At 41.3% G+C, this 24,568-nt stretch overlaps 1 protein-coding gene across 4 annotated transcripts in view; it reads left to right on the forward strand.

Annotated features, from left to right (window-relative positions):
- The first annotated feature begins 11,162 nt into the window (after window positions 1–11,162).
- Window positions 11,163–24,568, forward strand: part of pdzd2 (PDZ domain containing 2) — a 45,251-nt gene continuing 31,845 nt past the window's right edge. For 3 of the 4 annotated variants that reach the window (XM_053420424.1, XM_053420425.1, XM_053420428.1), the window contains exons 1-3: window positions 11,165–11,610; window positions 22,394–22,752; window positions 23,495–23,973. In XM_053420424.1, the coding sequence (XP_053276399.1) occupies window positions 22,633–22,752; window positions 23,495–23,973 (599 nt within the window). In that variant the 5' untranslated portion in view covers window positions 11,165–11,610; window positions 22,394–22,632. Of the gene's footprint in view, window positions 11,611–22,393; window positions 22,753–23,494; window positions 23,974–24,568 lie in introns of all 4 variants that reach the window. The other variant, XM_053420426.1, reaches the window with a different exon arrangement.

Raw genomic sequence — 24,568 nt, forward strand, 5'->3', positions numbered from 1 at the left:
GCGAAAATACAGCGTGTTTGACCGGGAACTGTTAGCGTTGTACCTGGCTACGCGTCATTTCCGTTTCCTGCTGGAAGGCCGCCCTTTCACAGCCTATGTTGACCACAAACCATTGACGTTTGCTATTGCGAAGGTGACAGAGCCATGGTCTGCTCGCCAGCAGCGCCATCTAGCGGCGATCTCCGAATTCACAACGGACATCCAACATGTGGCGGGTAAAGCGAACCCGGTGGCAGACTGCCTGTCGCGGGTGCTGGTGTGCCCTGTGCATCTTGGTGTTGATTTTCCAGCACTGGCTGCCGATCAACCTGGGGACCCGGGTATCGTTGCACTGAGAGCTGCGAGTACCGGTCTGGAGCTGGAGGAGGCAGTGGTGCAAAATGGTGGGCCTGCCCTCCTTTGCGACGTCTCCACGGGCCGCCCCCGCCCGGTGGTGCCGGTTGCTTGGCGCCGTCGGGTCTTTGATGTGGTGCACTCTCTTTCTCATCCGGGGGTCTGGGCGTCGGTGAAGTTGGTGTCTTCGAAGTTTGTGTGGCCTGGCCTTCGCAAAGAGGTCAAAGAGTGGGCGGCCACATGTGTGGCGTGTCAGCGCGCAAAAGTTCACCAGCACACTAGGGCGCCCCTCGAGCCATTTTTGATCCCGGCCAAGCGTTTTGATCATGTGCATATCGACCTTGTGGGGCCTCTTCCCCCTTCCCAGGGTTTTACACATCTCCTTACCATGGTAGATCGGACCACTAGGTGGCCAGAGGCGGTTCCTCTGTCTTCCACGACATCTGCGGACGTGGCACGCGCTTTTCTTTCAGCTTGGGTCTCACGTTTTGGTGCACCGTCTGATATCACCTCTGACAGAGGCCCGCAGTTCATTTCGGATCTCTGGTCGGCGCTAGCAAAGTCTTTGGGCACACAGGTTCACCGTACCACTGCCTACCACCCCCAGGCTAACGGTTTGTGTGAACATTTTCACCGGTCGCTTAAGGCGTCATTGCGGGCTGCGCTCTCAGACGCGAACTGGTTGGATCGGTTGCCGTGGGTGATGCTCGGGTTGCGCTCGGCTCCTAAGGCTGACCTGGATGCCTCGCCTGCAGAGTTGGTGCTCGGTCAGCCGCTCCGCGTCCCAGGGGAGTTTCTGCCTCAGAGCTCGGCCCCCTTTCCGGTTCCTGTTGCGCGTCCTGCGTCACAGGCCGCTTGTGCACCGGTGCCCGTGCATAATTTTTCTCCTCGGTCTTTTGTGCCAACGGATCTCGCGACCACTCGGTTTGTTTTCGTGCGTCACGATGCTTACCGGTTTCCCCTCCAGCCCCCGTATGACGGCCCGTTTAGAGTGTTAGAGGCGGGTTCTAAAAGTTTCATTCTGGACATGGGCGGGCGCAGGGAGCGCGTTTCGTTAGACAGGCTTAAGCCAGCTCATCTGTTGGCCGGCGAAGAGGTGCTACCGGCCCGGGTTCCCCGTCGTGGTCGCCCCCCTTCTAAGACCCCTGTGTTGTTTTCTCCAGTTGTGCCTCCTGATCCTGGGCCTGTTGTAAATGATGTCCCTTCTGCCTGTTCCACCCCTGCGTTTGCGGACGGGGGTCGGCGTAGCCGTTATGGTCGCCTCGTTAAACCCCCTGAGAGGTACTGACTTTTGTCCCATTTTTTTTTTTTTTTCCTCTGGGTGTTCGGGGGGGGGCTGTGTGGCGTGCACTCAGGGGTGTGTCCTCTCACCCAGTGGGTTGATGGGTAATGTTAGAGGCTGTAGCTATATATACTTCCCGTATGGGGAACATGTGCCAGTTCTTCCTTGTTACTGAATAAACCACAGTAAACAGTACCTGCGTCTCTGCCTTTCCTTGTCTTGCCACAGTACCACCATTGGTACTCAGGCTAATTAAACAAAAGCATGTTAACAATCCAACTGACATACCAAAACTCAACTGACCTACTACACACTGAACCAAAAGGACAACTATACTGGGTTATCAGCCCGAATACACACAACACATAACAGTAAACACATTAAAATTAATCAACAAAAGATGCAGAACAAGCACCTGGTCTATAACTTGAAATAAATATCTAATCATGAAAGCAAAAAATGATCACTACACTTAATACTACTGAAATACAATGTGTATATCAAAATGACTCAAATCCCCTTTTGATGTTGCATTTGGTGCAGTATCATTGGCTCTTCCTGTATTTATATTCACTGCTTCCTGGAGTCCATCCTTTAGTTAGATGATGAAGTAAGAAATCCCTTCAGCATTAGTAAAACAAAAGGGAAAAATAAATCAACTTAATAGAAAATAAATTTATGTTGAAACTGCAAAAGTTACTAAATGTGTGCAATATATAACTATTGCATTTCTAACAGAAATAGAGTATGTTATGGGGAAAGAATAATGTGTCATCATCATTTAAGTTAGTGTGCGTGTGTGCACGCCTGCAATGTCACGTATGTGCGTTTCATTATATAACTTTTTGGGGGCGGCTGTGGCTCAGGAGATTTAGAGTTAGTTCCCAGTCTCCCCCATTCCATATGCAGACATGCCCTTGGGCAAGATGATGAACCCCAAATTTCTCCCGAATTGCTGTGGCTTAATGACTGCTCCTTAAGTGCAATGTAGTAAATCAGTGAATCAACAGAGTAGCCTGTCTTTTCGTTCGTTCTGAATAGGGTTGCAAAATTCCGGGAATATTCAAAGTCGGATTCATGAACAGCTGGAAATATGTTCTTAAACCACCAAAGTGTCCTGAGCTGCGCTGTACATTTTCTCGCACTCCTGAATATGCATATATAAACTCCCCGCCAGCTTCTTATAAGGGCATGCAACTATAAAGACATGTGCAGAATCCACAGGCAACGCGAACGCGTACACTATGTAGTGCATTTTAAAATACTACTCTCACACGGCAAGCGTGGGTTTTGCTCGAACTTTACATGAGCGACTGTAACCATCACGTCTACAGCCCGTATGCCTAGTGCATTCTGGGTAATGCAGTTCACTTAGTCTGCTCATAACATACGGTCCAGTAAACGCGGACCTAACTTCACCGGTGCAGAGGTGGAGGTTCTGTTGCAGAATGTAGATGTGTCCATTCTATTCCACCATGGCTATATCCATGCGATTGAGTTTAGTCCTTATTTATTTATTCACTGCCATTTGCAATGTTCGTGTAGTGCTTTGATTTTTTTTTCCATCAAAATTTCAAAAATAATTTCATATCAACACAATTACGAGAGATCTGCTCTAGCATTATACAAAACTATGACACTATAGCCTACAACGTAATAATTAAAGCTTTGTGTTTTTTTCTCTTTCTCTTTTAGTACTAAGCAAAGGCGTGTGGACGAGTTTGCCTTCCTGAGAGAGGCTCATGCACCCCTCAGATGGCAGGAGTCTTGACAGAGAGCATCCTCAACATGCTATCCTATCAATGGTTGAGGATGAGGGCTTTAAGCAGATGGTCAACACATTCCATCCAGGTTACACCTTACCTTCCAGAACTCATTTTACAAAGCTCATGTAGCAAAAGTATGAAGCTACACTTGTCAGGGTTAAAGATGCTCTGAAAGCAACTGAGAACAAGATTGCCCTCAAAACTGATGCTTGGACCAGTGTAGCAACAGAGGCATATCTTGGCATCACATGTCACTTTATAAGTGATGACTGGGACCTCACTAGCTTCTGCCTCACAACCATGCCACTTGAATAGAGACACACTGGAGGGCTCTTCTAAGCAGCTGGGAACATCGCCTCTAAGAAGAGAGCCAGCCTCACTCCAGAGCATGTCAATATGCTCACGTTTCTACATCGCAATTTGAAACGTGTATAAATTGTGTGTTCCCCTGAAGTCATTTTTAATTACTTTCAAACCCTGACTTGCACTTACTTTTTTACATTTGGACTTTGAATGTCAGTTATTTTTTAGTTATTTTGCACTTGCAGAGGCTTGTTTGCTATTTTGAGTTACTTTTAAAACTTTATTTGCACTTTCTCTCTTCTTTTAAAAGCATAGTTGCCCTTTAATTTGTATTACAATTTTGTATATTTATTATGATGTTTACATATTTACACAACATTTTGAGTCATTATTTTAATTTGCTATGGGAAATAATCGTTAGATTGGTCGATTAATCGAAAAAATTGTTGATAGACTAATCGATTACCAAAATAATCGTTAGTTGCAGCCCTAATCAAAACACAATTATCACAGTCAGTTACAGTTAGGTCCATAAATATTTGGACATTGACACAATTTTCCTCATTTTGGCTCTGTACACAACCACATTGGATTTTAAATGAAACAATCAAGATGTGCGTTAGCTGCATACTTTCAGCTTTAATTTGAGGATATTTACATCCGAATCAGGTGAACGGTCTAGGAATTACAACACATTTTATATGTGGCCCTCCCTTTTTAAGGGACCAAAAGTAATTGGACAAACTAACATAATCATAAATGTAATTGTCACTTTTAATACTTGGTTGCAAATCCTTTGCAGTCAATGACAGCCTGAAGTCTGGAACCCATAGACATCACCACACAATGGGTTTCGTCCCTGGTGATGCTTTGCCAGGCCTCTAATGCAACTGTCTTCAGTTCCTCCTTGATCTTGGGGCATTTTCCCTTCAGTTTTGTCTTCAGCAAGTGAAATGCATGCTCAATTGGATTCAGGTCAGGAGATTGACTTGGGCATGGCAGAACATTCCACTTCTTTGCCTTAAAAACTCTTTGGTTGCTTTTGCAGTATGCTTCGGGTAATTGTCCATCTGCACTGTGAAGCCCAGTCCAATGAGTTCTGAAGCATTTGACTGAATATGAGCAGATAATATTTCCCGAAACACTTCAGAATTCATCCTACTGCTTTTGTCAGCAGTCACATCATCAATAAATACAAGGGAACCAGTTCCATTGGCAGCCATACATACCCACGCCATAACACTACCTCTACCATGCTTCACTGATGAGATGGTATGCTTTGGATCATGAGCAGTTACTTCCCTTCTCCATACACTTCTCTTCCCATCATTCTGGTACAAGTTGATGTTTGTCTCATCTGTCCATAGGATGTTGTTCCAGAACTGTACAGGCTCTTTTAAATGTCGTTTGGCAAACTCTAATCTGGTCTTCCTGTTTTTGAGGCTCACCAATGGTTTACATCTTGTGGTGAACCCTCTGTATTTGCTCTTGTGAAGTCTTCTCTTGATTGTTGACTTTGACACAGAAACGCCTACCTCCTGGAGAGTGTTCTTGATCTGGCCAACTGTTGTGAAGGGGTTTTTCTTCACCAGGGGAATAATTATTCTGTCATCCACCACAGATGTTTTCCGTGGTCTTCCGGGTCTTTTGGTGTTGCTGAGCTCACCAGTGCGTTCTTTCTTTTTAAGAATGTACCAAACAGTGGATTTTGGCCACACCTAAAGTTTTTGCTATCTCTCTGATAGGTTTGTTTTGATTTTTCAGCCTAATGATGGCTTGCTTCACTGATAGTGACAGCTCTTTGGACTTCATAATTAGAGTTGACAGCAACAGATTCCAAACACAAATACTTCACTTGAAATGAACTCTAGACCTTTTATCTGCTCCTTGTCAATGAAATAACGAGGGAATAACACACACCTTGCCACGGAACAGCTGAGCAGCAAATTGTCCAATTACCTTTGGTCCCTTAAAAAGGGGGGTGCCACATATGAAATGTGTTGTAATCAATCAATCCATCCATCAAATTTTATTTGTATAGCCTGTATTCACAAATTACAATTCATCTCATAGGGCTTTAACAGGGTGTGACATCCTCTGTCCTTAACCCTCAGCAAGAGTAAGGAAAAACTACTAAAAACCCTTTTAACAGGGTAAAAATACGTAGAAACCTCAGAGAGAGCCACATGTGAGGGATCCCTCTCCCAGGACGGACAGAAGTGCAATAGATGCCACGTGCAGGAAAACATCATCAAGATTAAAGTCTTCAAGATTAAAGATTAAAGTCTCTAGCAGCATTTGATGAAGGTAGACATCCCGAAGGACAACCCCAACATGACATGCCAAGCAGTCCCGCTGCAATCACAGTCCATGGTCAGCAACCATCCAGACCACGATCCACCATCCAGACCAGACGCCACTCCAGTCCTCAGTCACCGTCCACCGCCGCCCACCAGGACCCATCATGAGCCACCACCGCGGTCCTGGTCCACCGCCTGTGCCCAATGCCAACGCGACACAGGGTCCGCCACCAGCACCACGATCAGCCCACATAACTCAGAATCCGCCACACTGGATCCAACACTGCGACCCCCGGTGCGCGATCCACAAACCGCAATCCATGGTGCGGCCACAGAGGCCCTGGATCTGCGGGTGATAAAGCAAAGGGATTCCGGGGAAGGGGGATAGGGATGGAGAAGAGGAAGGAGAAGCTGGAAAGAGAAGCTCTGTGTGTCATATGTCATAAAATAGAAAAAGTTACGTTCTTCCGCACTAATTAGCTCTAACTATAAGCTTTATCAAAAAGGAAGGTTTTGAGCCTACTCTTAAATGAAAAGATGGTATCTGCCTCCCGAACTGAAAGTGGTAGATGATTCCACAGCCGAGGGGCTTGATGGCTGAAAGCTCTGGCTCCTACTCTACTTTTAGAGACTTTAGGGACAACAAGTAGGCTTGAATTCTGGGAGCGGAGTGCTCTAGTGGGTTTATAAGGTACTAACAGCTCTTTAAGGTAAAAAGGCGCTATATTATTAAGGGCCTTGAAGGTGAGGAGAAGAATTTTAAATTCTATTCTAGATTTAACTGGAAGCCAGTGTAGCGATGCTATTACTGGAGAAATGTGCTCTCTTCGCTTTGTTCTCGTCAGGACACGTGCTGCGGCATTTTGGACAAGCTGTAGAGTCTTTAACGACTTACTGCTGGAGCCTGATAATAATGAATTACAATAGTCCAGTCTCGATGTAACAAAGGCGTGGACTATTTTTTCTGCATCTTTTTGTGAAAGGACATGTCTAATTTTTGAAATATTACGCAAGTGGAAAAAAGCGGTCCTAGAAATTTGTTTTAAATGAGAATTAAAGGATAAATCAGGTTCGAAGATCACTCCCAAGTTCCTGACTGTTTCATTGGAAGCAAGGGCAATGTCGTCTAGCGCAGCTATATCATTAGATAATGTATCTCTAAGGTGTTTGGGGCCAAGTATTATAACCTCTGTTTTGTCTGAGTTTAATAAGAGAAAATTGCGGGTCATCTAGGTTTTTATGTCCTTGAGACATGCTCGAAGTTTAGTTAATTGATTACTTTGTTCAGGTTTTATTGACAAATATAACTGGGTGTCATCCGCATAGCAGTGCAAATTTACCGAGTGTGTCCTGATAATGTTTCCTAGTGGAAGCATATATAATGAGAATAAAACTGGGCCGAGCACAGAGCCCTGTGGAACACCATGGTTAACTTTGGTGCGCACAGATGACTCATCATTAATTTGCACGAATTGGGAGCGATCAGAAAAATACGATTTAAACCAGTTAAGGGCGGTTCCATTAATGTTAATTAACTGTTTGAGTCTTTGTAATAAAATTTGATGGTCAATTGTGTCGAATGCTGCACTGAGATCTAACAGAAAGAGGACAGACACAAGTCCCTGATCTGAGGCTATTAAAAGGTCATTAGTGACTTTTGCCAAGGCTGTCTCTGTACTATGATTGGCTCTAAACCCCGACTGAAAGTCTTCATATATATTATTTTCCTGGAGAAACTCACACAGCTATTTGGCTACAACTTTTTCTAAGATTTTAGACATGAAGGGGAGATTAGATATTGGCCTGTAATTGGCTAAAACCTCTGGGTCTAGAGTGGGTTTTTTGAGTAGGGGTTTGATGACAGCTATTTTAAAAGACTGTGGTACATAACCTGATGATAATGACAGATTGATAATGTTAAGTAACTAACTATCAATTAGGGGCAGAATTTCTTTAAGTAATTTTGTAGGAATGGGATCTAAGATACAGGTTGTTGGTTTAGAACCTGAGATTATTTTGGTAAACTGATCACGGGTGATCAGAGAGAAGCTGTCTACGTAATGGGTAGGATTCTCAGCCGTTTCTGAGATCTCTGTTGTTGGGAGGGTAGTAGTGCCAATTGAGGGCAGGAGATGGTTGATTTTATTTCTAATAGTTTGAATTTTATCATTAAAAAAGGTCATAAAGATATTGCTATTTAGGGATCGAGGAATACTGGGTTCGGTGGAGGTGTGACTCTCTATCAGCCTGGCTACAGTGCTGAAGAGAAACCTGGGGTTGTTTCTATTCTCTTCTATTTGATTTGAATAGTTGGCGGCTCTTGCTTTGTGGAGAGCCTTTTTATATTCTTTAACACTATTCTTCCAGTCTATTCGATTTTCAACATGGTTGCTGGAGCGCCACTTCCTTTCTAGTTTTCTTGATAATTGTTTTAACTCATTTGTCTGGGAATTATACCACGGAGCTAATTTACTATGTTTGACATTTTTCTTTTTTAGAGGCGCTATTGAGTCTAATGTTAATCGTAACGAGTCTGCAGAGCTATCAACGAGGTGGTTGATCTCAATGGAGCTCAGGTTTTTAAAGAATTTGTTGTAATTTGTGTAATTCCTACACCGTTCACCTGATTTGGATGTCTGCACTTAAAGCACATCTTGATTGTTTCATTTAAAATCCATTATGGTGGTGTACAGAGCCAAAAGGAGGAAAATTGTGTCAATATCCAAATATTTATGGACCTAACTGTAAGTAACAACCCTTATCCTTATTTCACTGGATATGCACATGACATTAGTCTTTCCTGAACCAAATGATTAAGTCATTGGCTTCTTGCAATCCACAGACACAAACGCCCGTCGGAAAGAACTGTTTACTGAACTGAGTACACGGAGTATACAGGTCTAGTCCATGCCAGACACCAGAAGCTCCAACAGACACTGGCTGGAGTGGCTGCAGGGGTATTTAATAATACTGTGGACTTTAATGACAAATTGTCATATGAGTCCTAAATGAAGAAATTTAAATCCTGCAATTTAGAATGGGTTATATTTTAAGCAACATGTAGCAGTCACGAAGAGGATGAAACACTGATACACGATGCTCTGGGACCAGCTGGACACTGTTACGCAGTGATTTGCGTGGTGTCTCCTTTTTTTTCCCCCATCAAACAGCACATCAATATTTTTGAAATTTCTTTGGCTAAACGAAACCCCAGTCATCAGAACAATCGGTTGCAATTGGCGAAGCCTTTACACGTCAGAAGAGGGGCAGGCTCTTTCCAACAACAAGGTGCCTCGTTGGCTATTGCAGGCTGTGGACAGCCCATGCCAGCCCATGCCAGCTCCGATTGGGTCAAGTTTAGATTGACAGCTCAGTTGAACCAATAGGAGCTGCTAACCAACATTTGGAGATCTTTGTTTACATGCAAACAGAAATTACGAGTGAGAAAGAAGTGTAGAAATTGTACTTTCTTGATACTTGTTGGTCTTGGTTTGTACCCTTGGGTACCCTTGAATGCACTGATTGTAAATCGCTTTGGATAAAAGCGTCAGCAAAATTAATTGTAATGTAATGAACTATGGCCCACTGTATTGTACTTCTCAGTTTAGACAGTAGGTGGCGCCCATCTCACCCCTGACCTGCCAGCTGTCCCTCAGAAAGCCGCCACGCCCCCGCCCTGAGCGATGCGATTGAGGCGCACTGTCAACAGTCCGCTCAAGGGCAGGGGGGCGTGGCAGTGTGAGTGGCCCAGACCTTCGAATTTTTTTCTGTATGTGGCCCTCGGGATAAAAAGATTGGACACCCCTGCTGTAACTGAACATTAGAGAAAGATGGAGGTGTTGTACTGTCTTCCGTGAATAGTGCCTTTTTCACCTTCAAACAACAAGACCAGGTAGGGTGGTTTACATACAAATATGTGAAAATAATCATGTCTCAATTGGGGTTAAAGAGTTACTCACTGAGTAATACTAGGCTGAAGTCTGCTTCTACTAGAGCAGGGGTTTTCAACTAGGGGTCCACGGCCCCCATGTGGTCCGCGACGGCATAGCAGGGGGTCCGCGAAATTCGCTTTGATATTTCAACACATTTCCAGATTACTCTTGAGAAAATAAAGGTGATGAGAGGAACCTTAAAACCGGCTTGGGGCTAGAAACTGCCAGTAGTTTTCCCCTGTGCATGCGTGTTAAAGGTAGATGTAGAAGAGCGGTTGAGCTAGGTAGAAAAACTCTCAGGAGGTCTTGGAGATGTAGTTTGTATGATTGGAATTTTTATTTGCTCGCTGGTCGAGAAACAATTTCTTAGGAGAGCTCTAAGACTTACGTCTATCCAGTAGCAGTTCTCCCGACAGAATGAATAGACACGCTTAAATCGGGCCTAAGCACGCCCCAATTGTTTATGTGATATTGTATGATTATCATTTGTGACATATTCTGCAATACTTTGTCATCTTACTCTTCAGTTGTAGCCCCAGCTTATGTTGATTGTTATTGATCACCGTTACTTTAACATACTCTCAACATGTCAGCTACATGTATGAACATTTAAGTCATGAACATTATATATTGATGTACATATGGTTCTGAGATGCAGTACAACTACAAACTGCATTTTAATTTTGTTTTCAATTCTTAAGCAATGCAAAACAGCAGTTTTTGTTGTTTTTTTACACAGATTTTTCTAGATTTGTTTGAGGTTTTTAAATAACATGGAAAACCAAATGTTAAAACTTCCTTCTATCCACATGCACGCACACAAACCCACACACGTAGGCACGCGCGCGTAGGCACATCAGTGGGCCGCGGATTATTTTGTGGTCCGAATGGTGGTCCCTGGGACAAAACCAGTTGAAAACCCCTGTGCTAGAGGTTTCTTCCAGTTAATGGGGGAGTTCTTCGTCTCCACAGTCGCCAGAGAGGTGCTCATTGTGGGAACTGTTGGTTTCTCAATAATGTTTAAGGTCCTGACCTTATATGATAAGTGCCTTGAGATAATGTATATTATGATTTGGCGCAATAATAGATGAGTACTAATAATAAATACGAAGATAACAATAGAAATACATTGTTGTTGATTATTATAGTATTGATGTGATTGGTAACCTTGCAGTGGACTGGAGCGACGCCACGCCGCTGTCAGCTGGAGTACAGCAGGGAATGAACAGTCTACGGAGGAAGAGGAGCTGGAGGCGGAGTTCAGGATAAAACCGCCGTCTCAACAAAATGTGGACATTTTGTCTCCGCCCTCCGCCTGCAGCCGAATGAAAGCTCATCAGTTTCCCTGACGCGGAGTATCCATCTGCGGAGAAAGGAGAACGCAGAACATTTTTAAGTGCAGTTCAGCGGAAGTTTCGCTTCTTGGACGTGTTTTCCTGCTATTGATATCTGTTGAATGGAGCTGAAGTCTGGAGACACTTTTCTCCCCAAGCTGCGCCTAAATGCAGCTTTGCGCTACTTTATTATTGCGCGGATTTGACCGCTAAGAAGATTTTATGAGCTGTGTATATGCGTTTTTTGAAGAATTAGTAAACAGCTCGTTTATTTTCATAAAAGAAAAAACGGACGACATGGAATATTCCAACTCTGAAGTGGGATCGGGAGCCCTCGGATGAGTGACCATGTAGTTGAAGGTACGACATCCTGTGCCGTCTGTGTTTATCCGCTGCATTATACTTTCTCACACGGTCTCACACACTGCAACAGAGAGTCCCAGTGAGTGAACTAGTGCAGTTAGTTGTGTCCTCTTACTGTGCTCTTGTGACATGAACATAGAAGGATCACGGTGGCTCATAATACTACAGTCACTACGCAACGGCACCGTCACCTCATTACAGCCACTTGAATTTGTTCAATATATCGAATCCGTATAAAATTTGAGTACTTGCTGGATTTGTATGAGACTTTTTAAACTAGAAAATAACGTTGGATTCATTCTGTCCACATCTTGCTCCATTGTCCAACTACCACACATAAGCCATCTCTGTGACTGACAACATTGTGTGGAGAATCGGTTTAGTATTAACTAAAAAGTTTCCTCTAATAAAAAAGCAAATAACAGAAATTAAAATGAGCTGGGCTCCTGCATCAACATTAACTTGTGTTTGTGTGTGCTGTATAGTGGTGAGTGAAGCAGAGTAACGGTGCAGATAGGCAGGTCAGTAGATTGTGTTGGTGTCCACAGATGGGCCCTCTTCAGCTCATCCCTCTGTCAGACACTGCTGGACTTCTCTGTCCTGACGGAAAGCAGCGGGTGAATTGCTATCATTGCATTCCTGCTGAGGAAATCTCTGCTTCTCCATTCACTGTTTTTCTCCTCTGACTGCCGTTTCCAAATGACCTCACTGTATAATAATGTGATAGCTTTTACATCTACAGGCTGCCATCCAGACTGCACTGATCATTCCCAGCCTACCACCTTAAGGAACCAGACACATGTGATTATAGTTCACACTTCTCCATACAGCGTTTGTTGCTTTGCCTGGAGCAGTATCTGCAGGAGCAGTCAGTTGGTCCACCTCTATAGGTCTACACAGAGAGTGCTGTTTGAAGCATTTTTGATAGGAGCAGATATTCTTCCATTTGATCCAATCAGAATGACTGAACGTTTCCTTCAGTGTATATATGAATGTAGGATGGGAAGTTAAGGAATTGTGGCCACAGCGAAGACAGCCTTAGAATAATCTTAAGAAATAAATAATCATTTTAAGTGTTGTGCGGGGAAAACGTATGTGTTTTTTTTGACAGGGATGTTCCACAGCAACAGTCAGTCCATAGACAAATGTCTTGTGTTATTTTGTGATTATAACACAGTGCAAGAGCAGGTCTTTTACTGCACTTAATGTGGTTTGAACATGTGTGTGTGTGAGAGAGTAGGTGCGTGAGAAAGAGGGGAGGAAGAGAGCGAGGGAGAGGGAGAAAGAAAATTTAGAGTTTTGATATTAAAAAAACATCTGCTTCAAGTTGGGCTCTGCTGAGGACGTTTCTTTGTAAGGATCAGAATGAGTTGGTCCTGTATACCATTTTTTCTCGTGTGTCTGTAAATAGCAGTCAGGGGGCAAATGAACATCAGCACATAAATCATCCTTCATTTCTGGACCATCTCACAGTGGTCATTGAGATATACTCTTGTAAAGTATTTCACATGGGTGACAAACTCCACAGTCATCGAGTTGTGTTGATTCCAAAGTTTGAATGAGAGATTTCAGTTGCCTGTATTAGATAAATCAAGTGAGTATTTTTCATATGTCCTTTTTGTAATACTGTCCTCCATTGAACCTCCACAAGCACACACTGCAGTGAGAAATAAAAGGAGATAATTTCACAATAAAAGTTTGTAACTTTTGAAAATATTCTGACCACTGTAGCATCTTAATGACCTTAGATAAACTTCACATTTATGGAAAAACACTGTGGACTTTGTCCCCATTTACTGTCATTCAAATTGTGTCAGGAAAGGATGCCTTAACCACTATGGGCAGCAGGAATTATTTGATGAACCTATTAATGTACATATGGCACTAGTGGCCATTTGTTTAAGACAGATCATATCTAAGTTGTGATTCTTCTCGAGGAGGCAATTGTTCATATGGTTAATGGCTTGTATTTATATAGTGCTTTTCTAGGCTTGATGAACACACTCAAAGCTCTTTACAGTACAGTTGTGCATTCACCCATTCACACACATTCATACATTGCATCTATTAGCAGCACTTTGTTGGAGCATTAGTTAGAGGGAGGGGCACTGGTTGCTCCCTGCTTATTCTAGGAATGGATGTTTGCACTGTTCACTGCTATAAACAGTCATTTCTGAACAGATTATCACCTAATCTAATATATGGCCAACTCTTCTTGTAAGCGGATACGCGCGTCTCCATAATTTTTTTTTCATTCATTCATGATCATAATTCTGTTGTGGTACGTATCAAGGACCTTCAATCTGACTGTGTCCACAGTAACTCTGGAAATGTCCTAACGCAGTACTGTTCATCATGCCTGGGTGTATATATATATATATATATTTATATAATCATTATTTACAAACCCCCCGAAAGCATTTATTTTCTGCACCTGCCCAGACAGAAAGTCCCAAACAACTGTTGTACACGAACATATTCCATAATCAGTGCACTCTTACCACCCCACATGTTTAAACATGTCGGTCCTGTGCTGAAGGCTCTGCAAATACACTTAGATTCACCCTTAGGTAACACAAATGAAGGTGATGACAAGATGATTTAAGGGGAAAGTGTTTCAGTCTGAACTTGATTCAGCTTGTTTCAACTCTCTCTAGTTTGGGGATAGTGCAGCCTGATACTCACACACATACATATCATGTGTTGTCAAACTGCTTTGTGGTTCTATGTTATGTTGCTTGTGCTACGTTGTGTTGCTTGTTCAACAGGGCTCAACCATTTGAACACATAAGGTGAAAATCCTCTGTTCCTGTTCTAGACAGAATCTGCCTGCCCTGCTCTCTCGGCACACCACTCACAAATTGCTGACAGCAGCTCACATGGCCTGAAACAATAAATATCTCTAATCCCGGGCATGTTCCGGTGCCCCTGTTCAGCCTCTGAGCCCTGAATCAGTTTCCCCTTCAAGCAAAAATGTCCTATGCTGTATAACAAAATAAAACTGCAAATGAATTAATGGAAACTAACTTTATGATGCAGACTCTTAAACATGCCGGGCTGACTGCAGCATGTTTGACTTGCAGGTTAATATGGAAAAATGTGTTTTCTTTTTATATTCTGCAGTGTTAGTAAAATGTGAACCATCGATGATTGTCACATATTCATCTCATCCCTCGATTAGTTTAGTTTTGAGATCAATGAATCTTTCACCAGACATTCACCAGACATTAAATGTTACATTTGGCAGGAACTTGGACTATGGGCAGAAAAGGTCTCTGGTTCGTCTCTGGTTCGACTCCATGGAGAAACAACAAAAAGAAGAACCTGGATTGATCTGTCCAAAAATCCAAAAGGATTCTCCCTACCCTGTCTAGTGCCCCTGAGCAAGGCACCTTACTCCCCCAACATCTGCTCCCCGTGCGCCGTATATGGCTGCTCACTGCTCTGTGTGTCCTGCACCAGATGGGTTAAAAGCAGAGGTTAAATTTCCCTAAATTGCATGAGTGTGCCTGTGCATGTCTGTGCATGTGTTTGGGACAAATAAATGTATCTTAATCTTAATCTTAATCTTAGAGGAGTAAGGACAGTGTGTTTTCTGGTTGAGCTTCATGTTGCTGAAACTCCTCAGACACAACAGAAATCTCCAAGGCATTCAGGTTAGGGGGCAGAGGCAGGACACAACTTACATTGTAAATCAGGTATTTTTGTTTGCAGCACATCAACACTGTTTTTGGCGCTTATCAAAGGTTCTCTTGATATAAGTGTGTTAAAAACATCATCAACTCAAACACTCGCTCGTGGTAAATCCTCTAGAGGATCTCCTGTTATATTCTCACTCGGGCTCATTCAGACATCATCTTGAGTTTTTACTAAGGGGCTGGCTGGAGAAACTTCAGAGAATGTCTGGAGGCTCTCACTCAGAAATTTGGGTTCTCACATACAGCCCCTCTCCAGATAATCTCAGGGATTATCTGTTGTTCAGTGCATGTCTGAAAGCAGCTTTATATCATTGACTGTGGGTCAGTTTTGGGCCAGCCCTCTGATCAAAAGAATGTATGCATGTGGGATTGGTGTAGGTATTCCATATGTTCAATCCAGCTCAGGTATAAAGTGATGATTCAGCAGCTGCACAACAGATGGTTCTTTGTAGGCTAAACACAGAGTGTGGATATGGCCTCATTGACATGGCAGGATTGTGAGGGATGACTATAAAGAACTATTTAATCTTTGTTATCAAGATTTACATTAAGATCTTTAAATATTGGAACTTGCAACAGTACTTGCCTTACCCGTTAAAGGAAGTGGTTTTCAGTAGTCATAGTTAAATCAGTTAAATCAAGATGTGTGCCATTCGTTTTCATTTATTTCCTATAAAATGTTCACAAACTCCTCAGGAACCTTTGATTTCAAAACCTTTGTGCCAAAAGTAAAGAATTTGTAGCGCTAAGCAATCAAGGTATTTCCCCTAATATATACATTTTGGAACAACCATATTAATTTCGCAAATTATTAGTACAACTAATTACTTGAGCGATGGGACAAAATATGGAACAGCACTAAATGAGTAGGCAGCCGAACAACAGACTATTTTTCTAATAAACCATTTCAAACCAAATGCAATGCAGTAGTTTGATTTATGAAGTGTTAGACACACCCTGAATAAATAGTACCTTCAAGTGCCCTAAAAGTAACTTTAGGTGAAATTGTTAGAAAGTGATACAAAACAGCTCTCAGATTACACTGGAAAAAAGGGCTGCCAATTTATTCATGCATTGCAATAATGACAGTAAAAACGATCTTCAGGTAGGATCTATTTGCTGTGCATACATGTCATTTTTTTATGAATCTTCTATGGTAAATTGAAGGTCCAAAACATGTTTATTATAGTCAGTATCGCCAGTTGATTAAAGTATCAGGACTACATTGGACTACATTAGTGTGTTTTCCCTTTTATCCTATAACAATGTGACATTTCGGATTTACTGAAATGTGTTTTTTTGTAATCTTTGGCCATATGGTGCCTAGGACTAGTGCAGGGTATAGGGGGATGGGTGGGACGAGACATGTAGGTCAGTCTGAACACGGAACAAAGAGTGGGCAACTAATCCCTGTTGTCAAACCTAGGTAGAGGGAAATGTCGGAGGGTTTACAACTCGATGGTGCAGCACCACATATTTTTGCAGTCCTATGCAGTACTGTTCTCAAGTGCTAGCTGTGGGATGTTGCACAGTGTCGAAGAAGCAATGCCATGTCCTGCCCGGTACAACATTGTAAACACTAATTGTTTACAGTGCACATACACCCATAAGGAGATGGCATGTGGGTTCCCACACAAACAATGCTTAGAGCTTTCCACTGTAATAGACCTTTTACTGTGATAAGGCTAATGTCGTTTTTTCTAGGCCACATTGATTCCTGTGGTTTCAGATAAACCAAATGTTAATTTAAGGCTCATTTTAGGAGTCAATGTTCTCCATTGCTTTGCTTAGTAAATGTTGTCATCACTGACCACGCACACATGTCATGTGTCTCCTTTGTGGCCTTGTAAGAAAAACACAACCAGCTCACTCTTTTAAAGCTCTTGATGTTGGTTGTCACTTATTAGAACATAATGAATTTTCAAAATAAATGCCTCAGGTCACTGGACAATGACAACAGACAATACACTTTCTACATCTATGATGTATACATCAGTTTACATTGTAATGTGTGCATATACAGTATGTAAAAAAGGTTCCTGTATGATGTGAATATACAGTGTCTTCTGCTTTTTTGCTCAGGCAGCAGACTTAAAATGCATCATCAAACAGATGAGTGTTTCAGATGATGTACATTATGGTGAAGACATTGGGGGGAGGAGCATCACAATGTTTGCATGTCCCTGAATAGATAATCCTCTGAGGTGCTGTAACAAAAACTCAACACTGCTTTGCATTACCTGCTCCTTTCCTCCAAAATCCATGATGATATAGCACACACAAAAAGAGACAGGTCATCAACCAATATCAAATCTTTTAAGTATTTAACAATAGCTGTGTTTGTAATGGATGATAATGTCAGTGATAAGCAGAAACTCTTGGAGGTGACAGTGGAGTTGGGCCTTTTCTGTGTAAAAATACAGACTAAAGCTCTTTAGTTCTGTTACAAGTGTTCAGCCAGAGCTTATGTAGAGAGGGGGAAGGGCTCCCTTCAGAAGGATTTAGGTTGTAACTTGAAATGTCATGTTAATACTGTTGTTGTCTAATGGATTTGTGTCTATCTCTGTCTGTTTAAATATTAGAATTTAAAGCCTTTTCTCAGTCTAAGTGACCCTGCCCAGAGGTACTGTAAATACAAGGAAGGGGAGTTGTTTGCCAGCTGCCTGTGGTGATGCACAATTTTTTCAACACACCCACATCATGATTGCCATGGCGAATACAGCTGCAATAGGTCCAGCAAAAGAGACGCTGGATCCTACATAGCCCATAATGCATCTCACTAGCACCCTAAATAGATAACCTAATCAGGGTTATATTATTTTACTTGAATAACATCTTCCTGAACCACACAGGTTGAGGATTGATAAGCACAATGACCAGCCTTTAAAATGCTGCATCTCATCCATCTGTTGGACTTGCTCCTTTTAATCATAAATTGTTGTGTTTCGACCAAAAGATCATGGAACTTTTAGACCCAGGAACTCTTTTTCAAGGAATCTAATTATTCCTGCAGAAAGCTTTTGAATGTTTAATGTTTCTAATGATTCCACCATTGTCCTAAGATCAGGGACTGTACGTATTTACTGCAAAGTGTGGCCAGGTGGGCCTACCTGTTGAACACTGGTGTCACAATAACATGCACAGTGAAAGTGGTATCTTCTGAGTTTATGTCAAATATATGTCAAATATCTGCAAACCAAATAAACCAATCAAATAAAACACTGGAATACCAATATTCAGCACTGCAGGCCCGATCCCAAAGGTTTCTGTATTTTCATGAAGCATGCTACAGCCCGAGCACAAATTATTTTGGGGTTATAAATCCCCGGAACTAAATTTAGACAATGGTCGCTGTGGTGGAAAGGCACAGTGTTCCTGCAAAGTATCAGTTCTGCGGGAAAGCTTCTGCGGTTTAAATCGGGCTTATTATGGGGTCGTGGCGCATTATTTGTCACTTGATACCGTATTTTGAAAGCTTCATCCTTTTGAGATTGCAGCACACCCTCACCTCCACTTTTTCCTTGGAAACCTCAATCTCTCATTCCAGTTGATGGCTGAGCTGAGACCAGAACAGGACAGGCCCTGTTTGTCTTCAGTTGGAGTGTACAGGAATAGTAGACAGATGGTACCACAAAGCCCACCAGTTTATTTGAAGCCCAAGCTCTGCATAGTCATTTAAGTGTGGTCACATGGTAGCCTGTGTTTTTGTCTATATCTGCCACAGATGTGGCTCTGCTCCACTCTCTGTCTGTAGTTAAGCATAGAACAAGGGTCAACCCAGATTCCTCACTTCATATAACTACAACCACTACATATAAGCGCTCTATTATGATTTAGGCCCCTGAAGGCCTTTGCTGCTTTAGCTCCACGTTTCAGAATCAGCTTTATTTGCCATGTGTGAGTTCTAGGAATTTGACTCCGGCGTAGTTGCACTCAGTGTTCTTGCAAAGCCTTCAATTAACAGCAAACTACGAGAACAATTTGCACAATAAGCGTGACCACTATGTGCAGTAGAGACCATCAAAAAGAAAACATTTAGAAAGCATAAATTAACTTTAAATTAAAGAGATTAAGCATACACTAGATTTGTATCATCCAGACATTCATTGATTTCATTATTTCAGCAGGAGAGCAGCCTCTTACGGGTGGTTAGATTTAGCATTAACAATACTGTTTTTAACAGCTGCTTAAAAAATGGTGTCATTGCTTAGCCTTCCTCAAATAAAGGAAAAGTTAACACCCATCTATTATAATCAATAAGATTTATTTTTAATGTGTAGAACTTAAGGTGTCCACAGAGCGTCTCCATCATCTGTTTTGCAGATACTGTGCAGTGCATTCACATGCTCCTCAGAAGGACCCATTCCCTGAGTTGTTTAAGTGCTTTGCAGTGGTAATCTGGAAAAACATATACACACAAAATGTGTTGTAGTGTTTAGAGCATTTAAACAACACCTTGACAGCTCTTAACAAAAGCCTATTTGCATTATTAAGAAGAGCAATGAAAAAGGATCAGGTGTGATAAGATATAGTGTTAAGTTCTTCTGAGAGACGGACATACAGTGTACAAGTGACGAAAGTGTAGCATTTGACAAGTGGACGGTGGAAGCAACTATTTAAAGCTGATTCTAAAATTATGTCAATAGCTTTATAATTGATGACATGGGCAACCCCTGTTCCAATATCTTCTCTGACTTTCCAATTTTTTTTGTTTTTGTAATATTAATGTTTGGTAGAATGGAAATGTTTGTGAAATCTAATCTCTGTTAAAAAATATGTGTACATATAATTTGTGTTAAGTTGTTTTCATTTTATAATTTTGTAGTAGTTTTTCCTTACTCTTGTTGAGGGTTAAGGGCAGAGGATGTCACACCAAGTTAAAGCACCTAAGAGACAAATTGTGATTTGTGAATATGGGCTATACAAATTAAATTTGATTGATTGATTGATTGATTGAAGTGTTGTGGGAGTGGCTACAGATTTAAAGGGACTATCTGGGCTCTGGGTGATTTTAGAAAAAAAAATTGACATGTTTCAGGTGATAACATAACTATGAATATTATATTCCATTTCTGCTATCAGATCCTCATTGGACCTTTAATCTGCCTTACATTACTCTGTATTTGCTTAATTCTACAAAATCAAGTATTTCTGTTGCATTTAAGGAATAGTCAAAATATCATTTAACTATTTCCTCCATTAAGTACGTTACGTCTGTTTGCTTGTATCCCTGCAGATCCAGTGTCTTTTAACTTCCTTTCTTAACAATATCGATTTTTTATTGATTTCTTATAGAGAATAAATCATGGACATTGATAAAAAATCTATCATGTTTAGAGACAGATGTTTATAGGTATGTGGGCCTTGGCAGAGGTATTCACTCTGAGTGCCATTTTAGTTCTAAATGTGATGCATTTTATTATGTCTGTGTTTGAATGAGGGAATATATTATTGATTATCTCAAGTGTAGTGTAAGACTACATGATACTACGTTATAAGATTTGTATTATATTTTTGTAATAATGATATTTGTATGTAGCTGTGCTCCATATATAAATTTGCAGTGACTGACTGTCTGAAGATGACCGACAGCCAGACACAAATATTCCACCTCCTCACCATGAAAGGTTTTGGCTGTATGTTTAGAATCATTATTCTGCTGATTGATGAAATGTCCTCACATGTGATTTGATGCATTTGACTAAATCTGAGCACAGAATTCTCCTGTAGATCTCTGCATTCATCCTGTTGCTTCCATCAGCAGTGTAATCATCAGTAAATGCCTATGTGTCAGTTCCAGTGGAGCCATGCCTGGCTGAGCATAACAGTAGCATGAATGACAGATGAGGTGGTGACTGTCCCTTTTTTCCCCCCCAATTTAATGTCCATAATTTTAATTTAAGTTTTTTTATTGTTCCAGATCTTATAGTGAAGTCATTAAGGGGTTTATTCTTACCATGCCAATCATTTTCATCTCATCGACAAGACTTGTACTTCTCGATCCACCAGCTCATTATTTTCTTAGCAAACATAGACAAATACATTACATATTTTTTAGAACGCTGATTTCAGCATTGTTCAGGAACTACCTTTGACATCTTGCGGACAGATTTCTTTGGCATATTTTCGCCTTGTGAAAACTGAAGATATTATTTTTTCAAGGAGGAACAGTATCCAGAATCAAACCTCTCATAGTCTCCTCATTCACCCCACACCATGTCTATTTAATCTTATCAACCATATACTTTTACTTAGCTGAGAATCACTACACAAGATAAACCTTCAATGAAGTCTTAGTCTAGATACCAATATGACATACACAAACATTAATATATACGTTTAGATAATTGTATACATTGTAAATTGTAAAATATAATATAACATAATAACACGTAGACATAATGAGCCGACTCTATAGAAAATTTATTGTGACCCAGGAGAAAGACTCAAAATCTCAAAACTTGAGTTAAGACCAACCCACCAGATAAAATTATTGTGTTTAATTACATTAATACCCAGTGACTGGAATTTTCTCAAAATCCTTCAAGAGGTTTCACACACTGTAAGAAACATTCAGCTGATTGATGGATAGCATTTCTCGAGAATAAAATAAGACATTCAATAATTAAAGCACTTATGGTATGGAGTATGGAGGGAGCGGCTTATGTCCAGCTTAATGAAACTGCCTGAAAGGGAAGTAGAGAGCTTTACATTCTGTTGTGAACAAGTCAGCCTTTTGGTTTGACTACTTGTTTTGTAAGATACTGCAGCAGATTCTCCACACTATCTATCAAGACATTGAATCATGGATTGAAGAATTACAAATGAACACAGGCAGGCAATGAGTTGAATGAATTAGTTTGATGATTGCGAGATGATAACGAGACAGAGCAGGAAGGGACATATTGAATTGGCAAGACATTGTTTTATATTCAGCCCCAACAATCCTATTATACTATTTTGTAATCTTCTCTGGTATAAGGGGTTAGGATTAATTGTAAATTTGTTCATCAATCTTATTTGATTATTGTTTACCATTCTATCTGCTGCCCCAATGTGACTTATTGTTGTTTTCTTTTTAGGTAATGAGCTGTTGCTGCAGACACCACAGCACAAAAGTCCAGCCAGTAATCCATTACTTTCCACCCTGGCTCTTTTGGAAATCTCAGAGTAGAGTTCGGACAGTTTCTCTGCAGCCAGCCTGCTTCAGAGATGGATTTGGGTGCCATCAGCCTACACTGGTTACTGTGCCTATACTAACCTTTGGAATCATCAGTGTAGCTGTTGGTGAGAAACCCAACAAAAGGCCCAGGATGCCAGGATGCCCATCACTCAGGACAACGCCCTCAGCATCCTCACATTGCTGGAGGACTGGCAGGGGGAACAAAGCACAAGATCCCAGCAGGAGCACAACCTGAATCAGGACAGTTATGGCATCAAGGTACTTCGTATGTCACACATACGGTGGGCGGCTGTGGCTGAGGGGTAGAGTGGTCATCCTCCAACCTGAAGGTCGGCAGTTCGATCCCCAGTCTGACCCATCTGCATGCCGAAGTGTCCTTGGGCAAGATGCTGAACCCCGAATGGCCCCCCATAGAATAACAAAGTGCTGCGAATAGATGCACTGTATGAATGTGTGTGTGACGGTGAATGTAAAACTGTACTGTAAAGCACTTTGAGTGGTCATCAAGACTAGAAAAGCGCTATATAAATACAAACCATTTACACACCTTGTGTTTTTACTTAAATATAAAATATGGTGTGACTTTGCTTTCTAAAGTTCACCACATTTGAACACTGTTAAAGTGTGGTGAGCAAAACACTGATTATTACAATTACATGTTTATCACACAAGACCTATGTGAAGTTGCCTATCAATTTCACATTTAGTTTGTATCTAATATTTTGTCTGTGACAACTTGTTTTGTCACTAAATATGTTGTGTGATGTTCCAAAATTACGTTTTTTAAATCTCATAGAAATTTTGATGTGGGTAAAATTAAAACATCTTATGTGATCCATGTAGACTCCCTGCATGGGTCTAAAGATATACTGTAAACTAGTGACCATAATGTTGTTAAGCAAACAATCAGTAGTATGAAATGAACATTAAGTTGTTAAAGGCTTTTCATGAAGTGTTATCCAGCTTCATTCACTCGTCACTCTTCTTCTTACTCCTCCAGCATGTGGATCAGGACTCCAACCAGAATGGGGAAGGGGATAGTGTGTGCAGTAGCAGCAGTGTTCGCAGTGTTAATATGGAGGACAAGTCCCTGTGTCTGGCTGCCATTCAGAAGTTGGTGGAGTACATTAAGTTCAACTTCATGGAGGGGGAAACAGCTCCGTCAGCTAGCCCATCCCTCTCACGAGAGGGGTTAGATGTCGAGGTTCATGCCGTTTTCCTCGGTAAAGACGAGGGGGATACTGCTGAGTTTGGCCTCAGCTTTGGGAACATCCCCATTTTTGGGGACCCCGATGGAAGAAAGAAGGGAGGGCCGAGAAGGAGGCGGGACCAGGGCCCCATGATGGATGTGGGTTGCATCTGGGTGACAGAGGTGAAGAAGAGGAGCCCAGCAGCCCGCTGTGGGAGGATTAAACTTAGAGATGAACTGCTCTCGCTGAATGGGCAGCTGATGGTTGGAGTGGACGTCAGTGGAGCCAGGTAAGATGACTTCAATGAAAACTGAAGCGATCACAGTTGAAATACATTTGCACGATATCTACTGCATGACAAATCTCTGTTGGGTCATCGTTTATATCATTATATGGTTGAAATATCCGATTGATATTTTCTATAAGTGAATGCAGATATTGTGAATAAATTATTAGGATTTAAGGTGGACTTGAGGCAAAAATGCTAAAACAACTCAAAAACCTTTGATTGATATATATACAAATAAAGAGCCTGAATGTGTATTTTTAATGGAGAACACCACCACCTTTGATAATATTTTGTCCCAGAAATTATTGTGATAAATATTATTGTCATAATTTTAAAACATACTCATTCCACTGAAAAAATTTAAATATTAGAGCCTAATCCTGTAAGTATACCCTTTCAAATAGCAATAAACTTTCCATTCTTAAAAATATTCATTATTTAAAAATATTAAATACTAAATAAATAAACCATAAATAGAATAAACCACACAAACAACAAAAACAATAAATAAAACAGACTTTCTGGCTTTGTTGACAAAAATTACTCTTAAATTAATATTAAACATTTGGCTCAGGGTATATGTACCCAGCTCAGT

This window comes from Pleuronectes platessa, chromosome 4 (assembly GCF_947347685.1).
Source record: "Pleuronectes platessa chromosome 4, fPlePla1.1, whole genome shotgun sequence".
Taxonomy (NCBI): Eukaryota; Metazoa; Chordata; class Actinopteri; order Pleuronectiformes; family Pleuronectidae; genus Pleuronectes; species Pleuronectes platessa.